The sequence below is a fragment of the Rhinolophus sinicus genome, chromosome 5 (genome assembly GCF_057876585.1).
Source record: "Rhinolophus sinicus isolate RSI-liver-muscle chromosome 5, RSI-T2T, whole genome shotgun sequence".
Lineage (NCBI taxonomy): Eukaryota > Metazoa > Chordata > Mammalia > Chiroptera > Rhinolophidae > Rhinolophus > Rhinolophus sinicus.
This window is the reverse complement of record NC_142505.1, coordinates 66,564,320-66,576,767: the sequence shown is the minus strand read 5'-3', so window position 1 is coordinate 66,576,767 and position 12,448 is coordinate 66,564,320. Positions and strand designations below refer to the sequence as shown.

Genomic DNA, 12,448 nt, shown 5'->3' with positions numbered 1-12,448 from the left:
CACACTGAAACTCTAGGAATGTCACTGTTGAAAAGACAACGTACCGATTTTTAAACAAGGAAATATAAAACAGTGCCTTACCTTGAAATGGGCACTTCTTATACGAGTTAAATTCATTAGCATGACTCCTGAATTAACTCCTGCAGAGCCATAGAACGGGTGCTGAGCAAAGCGGCTGTACCAGCCGATCTTGGGGATTTCATGTTCTGGGGCCATGGCTGCAAGCTGGGTGGAATTAAACTGCCTCAGAAGCTTCCAGATGTCATCAACAGGTCTCAGAAAGAGAACATCGGTGTCCACATAGAGAAGTGAGTCCACATCCTTTAAAATCACCTTTGTGTGTATTGGGGAGGGGAAAGAGGGAGAAAACAAAACAAAAACGAGTCAGAAACAAAGAAAGTGTCTGATTTCAACAATGCCACCGATTTCATAGACTAATGTTGAATTCTAGAAAGGGAACAACTCTTAGCTCCCACTCCTCCCTTCTCCATAAGTGTCAATAAAGAGGTAAAGACTCAGAGTTAGATAAATCTCAGTTTAGATAGGTTCAATTCAGGACCCAATATATTTGGCAAGGGCTGAACTTTCAAAGGAATGAGAAATCAGCCAATTACTGTGACTGTCTTCTTCTATCTTCCAATAAAGGACATCTGTCTTTCTCTCTTAGGTTTTTTCTTGGAATAACTAGGTCTGGCATTAGACAACTTGAAGTGGACAATTTTGAAATGAATTTCATGCCAGGCTTTGGGGTAAATACTCTGTCTCTAGATCCATTTTTTCTAGTGCTGATGGGTATGGCTCTGCATCTTTTTGAAATGATATTTTGAGCTAAGATTTGGACTTGGGAATAGGCAAGGCAAATCATTGGCCAGTTTTGTTTGCAGATCAGGGACTGGCAAACTCTTTCTCTAAAGGGCCAGAGAGTAAATAATTTAGGCTTTATTAAAACTGCTCAACTCTGTTGTTGTAGCATGAAAGCAGCCATTGACAATGAATGAGCCTAGCTGTATTCTAATACAACTTTATTTAGGGACACTAAAATTTGAATTTCATATAATTTTCAGATGTCACAAAATCATCTTCTTTTGATTTTTTTTAACCATTTGAAATGTAAAAACCATTCTTGGCTCAATGGGCTGTGGTTTGTCAACACCTGTTGTAGGTCATTCAATCAAACCCCTTAAGAAAATAACTTCTCTTCTGGTAACTGCTTAGCTTACCAGAGTTTTGCCCTGGGGTTTCAGATTACAAAGCCTTAGAGAGTGATAGTGTTATTTGCTTTATTTTGCCATTGTTCCACAATTTTAGGTAAAGATTAACCAAGAAAAAATTTGAATACTCCTGGATCTCTGGCCTACCATCATTCTAACACCATAACAATACTTGTTACGGACTGAATGTCTGTGTCCTTCCAATATTCACATGTTAAAGCGCTAACCCCAAATGTGATGGTATTTGGAGATAGAGTCTTTGGAAGGTAAGTAGGGTTAGAAGAGGTCTTGAGGGTAGAGCCCTCTGATAAGATTGTGTCCTTATAAGAGACACCAGAGACCTAGCTGTTCCAAGAAAAAAAAAAAAAAAAAACTAAAAGAAAAAGACATTCTTACCCCCGTGACAATCTTGTGGTTACCGACTGTGCTTTCTAATCCCCTCACCTTCCCCCTTATCCCCACCCTTCCTCCCATCTAGCAACCCTCAGTTTTTCCTCTAAGTCTCTGAGACTGTTTCTGATTAGCTCATTCATTTATTCTTTTCTTTAGATTCCACATATAAGTGAGATCATAAGGTATTTGTCTTTCTCTGTTTGACTTATTTGGGGAATGTAATTAATAATGTTGTAAAGATTTTGTAGGGTGTCCAATGGACACTTGTCTCATTAGGGAGATCACCTCAGGGATGATATAGATGCCTGATCACTGCACTGTACACCTGAAGCTGAAGCTGAACAATAATGAATGTCAACCACAATTTTATATGCATATACATATACATATACATATACATATACATATATATGTGTGTATATGTATATAGTTACAAGAAGCGGAGTACAGCATTAGGAATAGAGACAGTGGAAATGTAATGGCTGTGTGAGATGTCAGAGGGGTAGTGGATGGGGGAGGCGGGTTGTCACTGTGTGAGGGATATAAATGATAAATGTCTAACTATTACATTGTTTTGTGCACCTGAACCTAATAAAAAAAAAACGTTAAAAAAAGAGTAAATGGAAACCAAACCAAACCAAAACAAACCAAAAAAAAAGAAAAAGACAGATGGCCTTATTGGAGGATGGAAGAACACAACCACAGTACTTTGTTGCTGTGTTCATTCATTTGAAAGTTCAACCCTCACCAGAGAGCTTGCTCACTCTTCACACCATGAGATGATGCAAGAAGACAGCCTTCTGTAAGCCAAGAAGAGGGCTCTCACCAGAACCTGACTATGCTGGCACCCTGATTTTAGACTTCCAGCCTCCAGAACTGTGAAAAAATAAATTTCTTCTGTTTAAGCCACCCAGTCTATGGTATTTTGTTATGACAAGCTAAGACAATATTCTATTGGGATCCCCAATATTTAAGATTGATGAATATGGTACTATACGATACAGGTATCATAGAGATTTCATTCTTGAATAATTTCAAAGCTTACATGATTAGCCACAGAATTTATCTTTCTCATCTACTAGGGGAAGAGATTCTACAAACCAATAAAATAAAATAAAAATAATAATTGTCTACCATTTCATAAAAGATATTTTTTGACATCCATTATAACATCTTGAAGATCCTAATTTCAGAATTAGGATCAATTCTTTAAATTGAATATACAAACAACAACAAAAGTCCCCCATATTATCCTTACTTTTCCCTCTTACTTTGCCATGGAAAAATAAAAACTTTGCCACAGATTAGTATTAGTGTGCTGACATTTTTTTTTTTTTTTAATCACAACTCCAGAGTACTGTGGAGGAAAGTCAACCTCTCTACACAGAAATTGTAAATGCATATTATAATGCTAATTATGTGTCACATGTAAATACAGTTGTGATGTCTTGCATGCCCAAGACCATCCCAAGGGCTTGGTATCCTGCCAATATTATTTTACTGGGAAGGAAAACTAAAGCACAGAAAAGTCTTCTGTTCAAGTTCATGTGTCAAATAATGCTAATGATTGCTGGATTTTGGCTAATAAATTAATTTTCTAGAAAGTCTTTAAGGAAACAAGAGACTGCATGGTGTTTCAATAAAAAGTTAATTTAGAAACACTGAATCATTAAGAAAGAGAAAACTATTTCAACCCATGTGAAACAGTGCAAATTTCTCTTTATGGTTGATTATCTAATAAGGCCTGAATAAAACCATATAATACTAATGTTTTAATCAACGGAGGGTTATGCAGACATCTACCCCCAAAATTCAAGGTTATTGAATTAATTTATTTCCTTGGTCTTAAATCATTATTACTGTTAAAGCTATCATTACTTTCTCCAATAAAATAAATGTATTATCACCCCTCGTTAAAACAAAAAAACTTGAAAAAGGAAAACTCAAAAAAAGCAAAATAAGTCACACAGAAAAAGTCGAGAGCCATAGGATTTCACTGATATGTGGGATATAAAACTGAAAGCAAACAAATAAAGAAACAAAAACTCATAGACACAGACAATAGTTCAGTGGTTACCAGAGGGAAAGAGGGGAGAGGGGTGGTAGATGAGGGTAAAGGGGATCAAATATATGGTGATGGAAGGAGAACTGTCTCTGGGTGGTGAACACACAATGGGATTTATAGATGATGTAATACAGAATTGTACACCTGAAATCTATGTAATTTTACTAACAATTGTCACCCCAATACATTTTTCTTATTAGTTTATTTTAATTTAAAAAAACCCTGAAGGATGGAGGTATTCCATCATGAAGCTTCAGGTAATATCTTCAATCAATAGAGAAAAAGACAAACAAGTTGTATCAGAAATTTATAAAATCAGAACAATCTTAAATAGTGTAAAATTTTTATTTGACCAATATCTTATTATGTAACATGCATATTGCTTTCCTTTTTCACTATTATAAACAATGCTACAATGGGTATCTTTTTGTGACATTTCTAAGAACATAATATGGCATTTCTTTTTCTTTTTAACTCAGTAAATATTTACATGGTTAAAAATAAAAATATGTTAAATTCCTTGATAAGTTATTCTTCCTTGTCCTTCTGTCACCAGGTCCCCTCCTTAGAAGAAGCTAGTGTTATTGAATTGCTCTGAGTTGTGCCAGACATATTTTGTGCATATAAGAATAAAAAGCTATGTGTATGCAATTCCCTCTTTTATGCTACAAATGGTAGCATAGCATACATGATGTCATCAGCCCACTTGTTTTATTTTTTCAAATAAGCAATAAATGTAGGACTTTCCATATCAATACATTAAAATTTTATTTATTATTTTTTATTCCTGTATAGCATTCCATTGTGTTGATCTACCAAATTTATCCAGTCATTTACTGTAGAACACTTAGATTTTTCTCAAGCTTCTTTTATTGCAGTGTCACAATGTAAAACTTCATATTAATTCATTTCAAACACACATGAGTATACCTGTAGGATAAATTCATTAATATATAATTACTTAAAGAATACCACACATTTGTCAATTTTATATATATTATCAAACTACTTGCCTTGAAGTGGACTGATTTAGGTTTCCCCTAGCAATGTAAGAGAGTGCCTCTTTCCCTTCATCTTCACTAACACAGGTATGATCAGACTTTTGGATGTTGGCCTACAAGGAGGCATACCTCAGAGGGTCCTAGTCTACCAACCTACTTTAGGTCATAGTTTTCTGCCAGGCTTGCCCTGGTCGCCTTGCCTGGGATGTGACCTGGAGGCTTCACGAGTCTAAAAGACAGTGACAAGCTTTGAGGGACACTTGAACAGCAGTGTTGGTCCCACCAGATGCCACCACCAAGGCCTCGATGTGAACCCTCACAGGTGGGCAGCCCTTTACTGATCCTTTACCATAACTAATGCTGCCTTTGATGAGGTTTGATTCTGGACACACACTTTCTGGACTAGGACTGAGGAACAAGGAAGAAAATCTTTTCAATACATTTATGGCTACTGGTTTTGGAAAACTTGCACGTCTTCAGTAAAGATGGCAAAGCCAGTTCAGCCTAAACTAGAGATTGCAAACTAGGACCTATGGGTCCAATTCAGCTCACAGATAGATTTTTTAAAAAATATTATACATAGCCTATTTTAAAATTTTGAATTAGTTGACATTTTTTAAAAACTGGAGTTTCACAAAAATATTTGAATTTCTGTCTTCTTTTGACAAATCTAGAACAGCCTACATGCTACAAGGGAAAAATGTGCTGGTGCTTGGCCATAGGCACCCCATCCATTCTCCATTCATTCATAGAATAAATATTTACGAAGGGTCCTCTAGGTGCCAGATGTGACCTGCAGTGACTGAGACAGACAAAATTCTCTGCCTTCATGACAGAGTCCGATAATAAACAAGAGAAATATATGGATTATATAGTATATAAGCAGGAGAAAAATAAAGCAGGGGAAGGGACTAAGGGTTCCATGTGTGGAGGAATTTGCAATTTTAAATAGTTGGTTGGGAGAGCCTCACTTGGAAGGAAGTGAGCAAGTGGAAATAAGGAAGGAGCACGGTGGCATACACTCTCAGAACAGCAGGGACCATGTGGCTGGGCCTCGGTGAGCTATGGGAAGAAGAGCCAGAGGTGTGGCTAGACAGGTAAAAGGGGGCCAGTTACTTAGGGCTTTGTTTGCCCTTGGAAGAATTTTGGCTTTTAATCTGAGTGAGATGGGAGCCATTGGAGGGATTTTAACAGAGGAGTGACATGATCTGACTTAGATAAAAGAATCACTTTGGATGCTGCATCGAGAACAAAAGATTGGGGAGCCCAGGGCAAGCAGGGAAACCAGTCAGGAAGGTATTTTAATAATTCAGGGAAGAAGCAATGATGGCTTTGGCCCAGGTGGTAACAACCCAGAGAGTGAGAAGTTGTGAAAGCCTAAATATTGTTTGAAGATAGAGCCAACGGAATTTCCTGATGGATTGGATGTGCAATGTAAGAGGAAAGAGAAAAAAATAATGGCAACTCCAAGGAGAGCAACAGAATGGGGTTACCTTTAACTATTAACTGAGATTGCACCTGATGTGTGCCATTCCTTTCTGGCTGTCGAAGGTAAGTATTGGAGTTTGTAGTTGTTGAAGCCTAGCTCCCTCCCTCTTTTTTCTCCCTTTTTCCCTCCCGTGTATCTGCTATCCCTGAATATAAAGATGTTGGTGATGGTCCTCGGACAGACTACATTGGTGGTGTGATGGGGTGATGGTGACATTGTCCAGGTCTTGGACATAATGATAGCTACATAGGTGTGAGCTTGTTAAACTAAGCATACAAAATTTGGGTGTGCTCTTTTTGATATGCAGATATACAAAAGTAGCCCTAATATGGTACATATCAGTGATGTGACAGAGGATAGTCCTTAAGAATCTTGAACCTGGCATTCCTGAGTTCAAATCCTGGCATCATGACCCCTTAGCCTTGTGTCTTTGGACAAATTCTTCAGTCTTTGCAGGCATCCATTCCCTATAGGTAAAAAGTGGAAAGCAATGCCACCACCACCCATCTCCCCAAACTGTCACAATGATCCAGTGAAATAAAACACACTGTACTCAGTACAGTGGCTCATACATGGTACATAATAAGTAGCAGTGTTACTACTGTCTTTGTGTTTTCCCTTTTGAAGTAAGATGTATAGTTAGTTACCATTCACATTACTTCAAAACATGCCGATCACAAAAAGCCTTTTATATAGACAGTCAAGCAGAGAAGAAATGAAACTTCTAATATCATAATCCACATATTACATTGGCAGTAAACAAGTATATAAAGCGTTTTCAAATTCTTTATTTGAAAAAAACAAAGACCAGGGGAAAACCCCATTTTGTATCTATAACATTGTGTCTCTGGAGGCTAATTCTGTAGCAATAATTGCTGGTATTAATTTGAAGAGGAATATTTGGCCACATTATAATGGGAAGAGGAATATTTACCAAAAGGATATAAAATTAGCCATTCTAATTCTCTTACTAAAATTAGTCAGCACTAGAAATGAGGCCTTTGTTTTCTGAGAAGGAGGGGTGGGGGGAGGGAGCACACAAGAGCTCTTCATGCACAATGCTGCTGTCGGCAGTGCGGGTTCCAGCCTCTGCTCCACTCACTGCCTCAATCTGGGCAGCTGCCTCCAGTGAATCTCACTGGTTCCCTGTGCTGTGTGAGGGCTTTAGCCCAGCCACAGGAAGCAAGATTTTCAGGGGCTCACTGGATCATCTTCAAGTGTGTTTTATTCCAACCCTGTTTCGACTTTGACAGTATAACTTTGTAGCTGAGAGTTTTGGGTTTAAAATCTAACTACCTGTGCTCAAATTCTGTTTCCATTACTAACAGAAAGTGCGGTCTTGGACAAGCTGCTTAAGTCTTTTAAACCTCCATTCCCTCATGTTGTAAGTGATTGATAACCCAGTTCATAGTGCTGCTGGGATGATTAAATGAGATAATGCATGCAAAGCCCCTGGCACACACAGAGGAAGGACTCAGTAAAATGCTGTGTGGTATTCTTATCAACCCTCTCTCATGGGGGTTAATCCTTGACTCACAGCCCAGGTAATGAGTAACTAGATATAATAGTAGTAGTGAAAGAATGAGGTATATTCTCAGTTCTCAAGGAGCTTTAGTAGGAGAAACAGATAAGAGGCAAAGCAAAGTGAGGTGCAGATGCTGATGGGGTCACACAAAAGCACAGAGCAGAGGCCCTAAACCAGCCTGGAGTGAAAGCAGGGAAGTCTTCCCAGAAGAAGTGACATCTACAGTGAGAGATAAATAAGTGAAGAGCAGGGAAGAGTGTTGAAGGTAAATGAAACAGCATATGAAAATGCCAGTGACCAAGAGAGAGCATGGCATAGGGAGGCTGGCAAGTTGGTTGGTGGGGCTGGAGGTTCAGAGGGAGAACCAGAGGTGGTAAGAGGCTGGCAAAGTGGGCAAGGGCCCAAACAGAAGCTATGGTGACAAATTTGGACTTATCCCAAGAGCAATGGGGAGATGTTAAATGATTTGAGCCTGAAACCTCTAGGTCTGATGCTTCTTCTCCTACCTGCATCACCCACATCCAATCCTCAGCAAGTCCCGTAGCTTCTACCTCCAACATACATCCGAATGGGCCATTGTCTTCCTCTCTCCTGCCTTAACCTGAATCCAAGGCATCACCCCAGTGCCTCTAGGATTCTGGAAGGTCCAGTCACCAGTCTCCGTGTGTCCACACTGGCTCCCTCCAATCTATTCCTCACAGAGCAGCCAGAGGAATGATTTCTTCCTTGACCCATGGATTATTTTACAAGTGTGTTGTCTGATTTCCAAATGTTTGAGATTTTCCAGATACTTTTTTATTATTCATTTCTAATTTAATTCCCTTGTAGTCAGGGAACATACTTTGCATGATTTCAATCCTCTCAAATCTATTGAAACTTGTTTTATGGCCCAGCATATGGTCTATCTTTGTGAATGTTTCTCATACATTAGGAGAGAATGTTTATTTTAAATTCTATGTTGATTAGGTCATTTTGTTGACAGTAGTGTAAGGACTTCTATATCCTTACTGATGTTCTGTCTGTCTGCTATAACCACAGAAGCTCCATGGAGTTTTATCTTCAGACACAAAGAAAGAGAGAAATGTGAAGTTACTGCCAATTCACTTACACCAATAGATACGACCTGGGAACCATCATTCATTTTCACACTAATCATAGTCAGTTATCAAAAGAGGAGTGCTGAAGTCTCCAACTCTGTGGATTGCCTATTTCTCTACTTGCTAAGTGTGGTTTTGCTTTGTAGATTTGGAAACTCCTAGTAGGTTCATACTCATTTAAGGTGGTTATATCTTCCTGATGGATTGATCCTTATATTATTATGAAATGTCCAAGGGGCATTTTAAAAAAACTTACATTAGATGACCTCACTTTCATCTTTAAACCCCTTTAAGACTTTTCACTGCACTTTAGTCACACATGTACTGCAGTCCATAAAAGGCTCTGTAGGATGGATGTGCTCTGTCCATCTCTCCAACCTAGCCTTCTGCAGTGGCATTCTTCCACCTCCTGGCACAACCTAAAGTTCTTCTGGCTTGAGGGTCTTAAACTTTTCGTTATGGCTCTGTAACTGTCCAAGTCAGCAGAGGGTGGGGAGTAAAATAAGCTTAATAGGGAGCCAATGAGCTCCTAATTCACTTTCTGCCTACAGCCGGCGTTTTCTCTGTCAGAGATGCTCTTATGTCTTTGCTTGGGTAGAAATTAACACATAAGTGCCCTCTTTCAGAAAGAAAACCCAAAGTAAAAACTTTGAATTTCTGAATTTCTCATGTAATAGAGGATTCATCTTGGATTGTTTTCTCTCACTTCACTCCCTAAGTTCGTGACACCTGAGGTGAAGAAGATAAGGGCGTCTGATATGCTTCAAAACAGTCTCTTTATTGATCCCAAAACACGTGTGCAACTCCTGATGCCTTAGTCATTTTCAAAGTTTGTGAAGTATTGTTTTAGGTAATTGCTTAAAGTATCAAAACTATAATTAGTGTGAAAATAAATTATATTTCCCTAATCATGTCTGTTGATGTAAAGGAATGAGAGTAACTTCACATTTCTGCCCCCTTAATTGGATCTGAAGATTAAGCTCTGTGGGGCTCCTGTGATTTACGATAAGCAATTGCCCAGGCTTTTAGTCAAGTGCTATCAAAACCTCCCCAGATGCAAGGCAGAGCTTTTCACTTTTTATTCTTGAACACCCAGCTCTGACTCATCCTTCAGATCTGAGCTCAGACGTCACTTCCTCAGTAAGTCTTTCCCAAAGAGCTCCCTCCTTTTTCCCTCTCCAGTATCTTCATCACACTACCCTACTTATATTTCTATCACTTCTCATAACAACTGGCCCTTTTTAAAATTTTTGCTTATTTATTGCTTGCATCCCCCAATTAGAATAGAAACTCCTTGAAGGCAGGGATCTTCTGTGTCTAGTTAACCTCTAAAGCCTGTGTGCCTAGCACAATGCCTGGTTTGTATCTTCGGCATCCATAAATATTTACCCAAACTACAGAATTCAACTGATGAACTTTTTTAGAATCATTGCAACTTTAAATATGCTTCAAGGCTGACGGTGGAAGAGGACAGGTCCTGAAAAATGAGGTCTGTGAATAACTGAGGTATAGATGACCCACGTTCCTGAAGGAAAAACACACATAATACCTACCACACTGAATATCCTTCTTTTGCTTGTGTGGTCCAGTGTGTCCCACTCCAGGCCTCTGTTGACGGGAGGTCTGGGTCATTAAGTATTCCATTTCCTTACCTCTCAACGATTTCTAAAAGACCCTGAAAACTGAAGGAATAAAAAGGGAGCTGGAGGAGGGAAGGACAGAAGAGAAGCAAAGACAAAGAAGCCATTTAGATTCAAGTAGAACTGAACTCCAGAGAAGAAACATTTGGAAAATGACGTTAGTGATAATCATGAGAAGGAAAAAGTAGTTAAAGAGGGTTAAAGCCGGAGGTGGAAACCGAGAGGAGGAAAGGACAAGGTCTCAAGAAGAAGAAGAAAAAAAGGAACACGTTTTTTTTTTTCTTTTTCTTTTTGGCCATATATGAAAAACAGAGATTTGAACATAACTAAATTAGCCACAATTCCAGTATACAGAATCAGCAAGTCCCAGCCTCCATATATGCTAAGTCAGATTGAGTAAAGAAATGATGCTCCCTATGGAAAGGCACAAGAAATACAGACACTGTTTCAGTTTGGTTAGATGAAAAAGTTCTGGACTGAGAGGGTGGTGGTGGTTGTGCAACAAGGTTCTGTTGTTGTTGCAACAAAATGCCAGGGAACTGTACACTTAAAAGTTGTTAAAAACATTTTATATTTTATACAATGTACTCTATGGTGTTTACTCACCTATTTCTATCTTTGTAAGTTTTACTGCTCTAAACCCAATATATTTGAGGAGTTTTTCCAAGACAATCTTTCACTTCCACAATTATATCAGGTCCCTGTCCTTTTTTAACTTTCCTGTCTGTTTTTTTTTTTCTCAACATCCGACCTTGGTATTTATTGACATTTTCTACAGTGCCTGGTACATGATCAACTTTTTTAATATCCTGAGACAACTAAATAGTACATGTGTATTTGTTTAATTATCAAACCAAACACATCATATTACGGTAATCTATAACTGTTTAAGTTGTTTGTCCACCTCATCTATCCAAAATTGAGAGAGGTTTGTCAACATTTCTGCTATGGTTTTGATTTTGTCACTTCTATTTCAGTTTGTTTAAATCCAAATTTTCTTCTATACCATTTCCTATACTGCTGCTGTGAAATATGATGCCCTCTTATGCCCAGTCTTTGTATGAGAATTTCTCCCCTTCTCTTTCTCTTTCTAGAAGCTTTAGATACTTCATTCCATAGAGGATTCTGAAGGGTGACAAGCATATGCATGGTGGAATCCTTTTTATTCATTATTTTGGTTCTTTGAAGGACATTCTCAATCTGGAGATTCATATTCTCTGGTTCTGAGTTATTTTCTAATGTAGTTTTAAAAATTATTTCCTTCCCCTATTTCTTTACTGTTTATTTCTGAACTACAGATAGTCAGATGTTAGGCCTCCTAGAGTGATACCTTAATTTTCCAATTTTTTCTCTCCTATTGTCTTTCTCTTCAAGTTTTGGGAGCTTTTTTAAAATTCATTTTTGAATGTTTAAATTTCAAGAATTCTTTTTTATTAAACTTATTAGGGTGACATTGGTTAATAAAATTATGTAGGTTTCAAGTGCACAATTCTATAGTACATCATCTGTTGTATTATAGATGATGTACTATAGAATTGTACAATGCACTGTGTGTACACCACCCAAAGTCAAATCTCCTTCTATCACCATATATATGACCACCTTTATCCTTTTCTACGTCCCTCCTGCCTCTTCCCCTCTGGTAACCACTAAAGTGTTGTCTCGGTCTATGAGTTTTTGTTTGTTTGATTATCTTGTTCATTTGCTGCTTTTAGTTTTATATCCCACATATGAGTGAAGTCATACGGTTCTCGACTTTTTCTGTCTGATTTATTTTGCTTAGCACAATAATCTCAAGATTCATCCACGTTTTTGCAAATGGCAGTAGTTCACCTGTTCTTATGGCCAAGTAGTATTCCATTGGGTATATATACATCTTCTTTATCCAACCATCTACTGAAGCACACTTTAGTTGTTTCCATTTTGGTTGTGTTGGCCACCATGAATAATGCTGCAATGAACACAGAGATACATATATCTTTATGAATAAATGTTTTCAAATTTATGTGTAGATACCCAGGAGAGGA

General features: G+C 38.1%; 1 protein-coding gene across 1 annotated transcript in view; it reads right to left on the bottom strand.

The window, feature by feature from the left end:
* The window catches only part of GXYLT2 (glucoside xylosyltransferase 2), a 114,219-nt gene that overhangs the window by 36,287 nt on the left and 65,484 nt on the right, over positions 1–12,448 (bottom strand). The window contains exon 4 of the mRNA XM_074313296.2: positions 82–333. Coding sequence (XP_074169397.1) covers positions 82–333 — 252 coding nt within the window. The remainder of the gene's footprint in view (positions 1–81; positions 334–12,448) is intronic.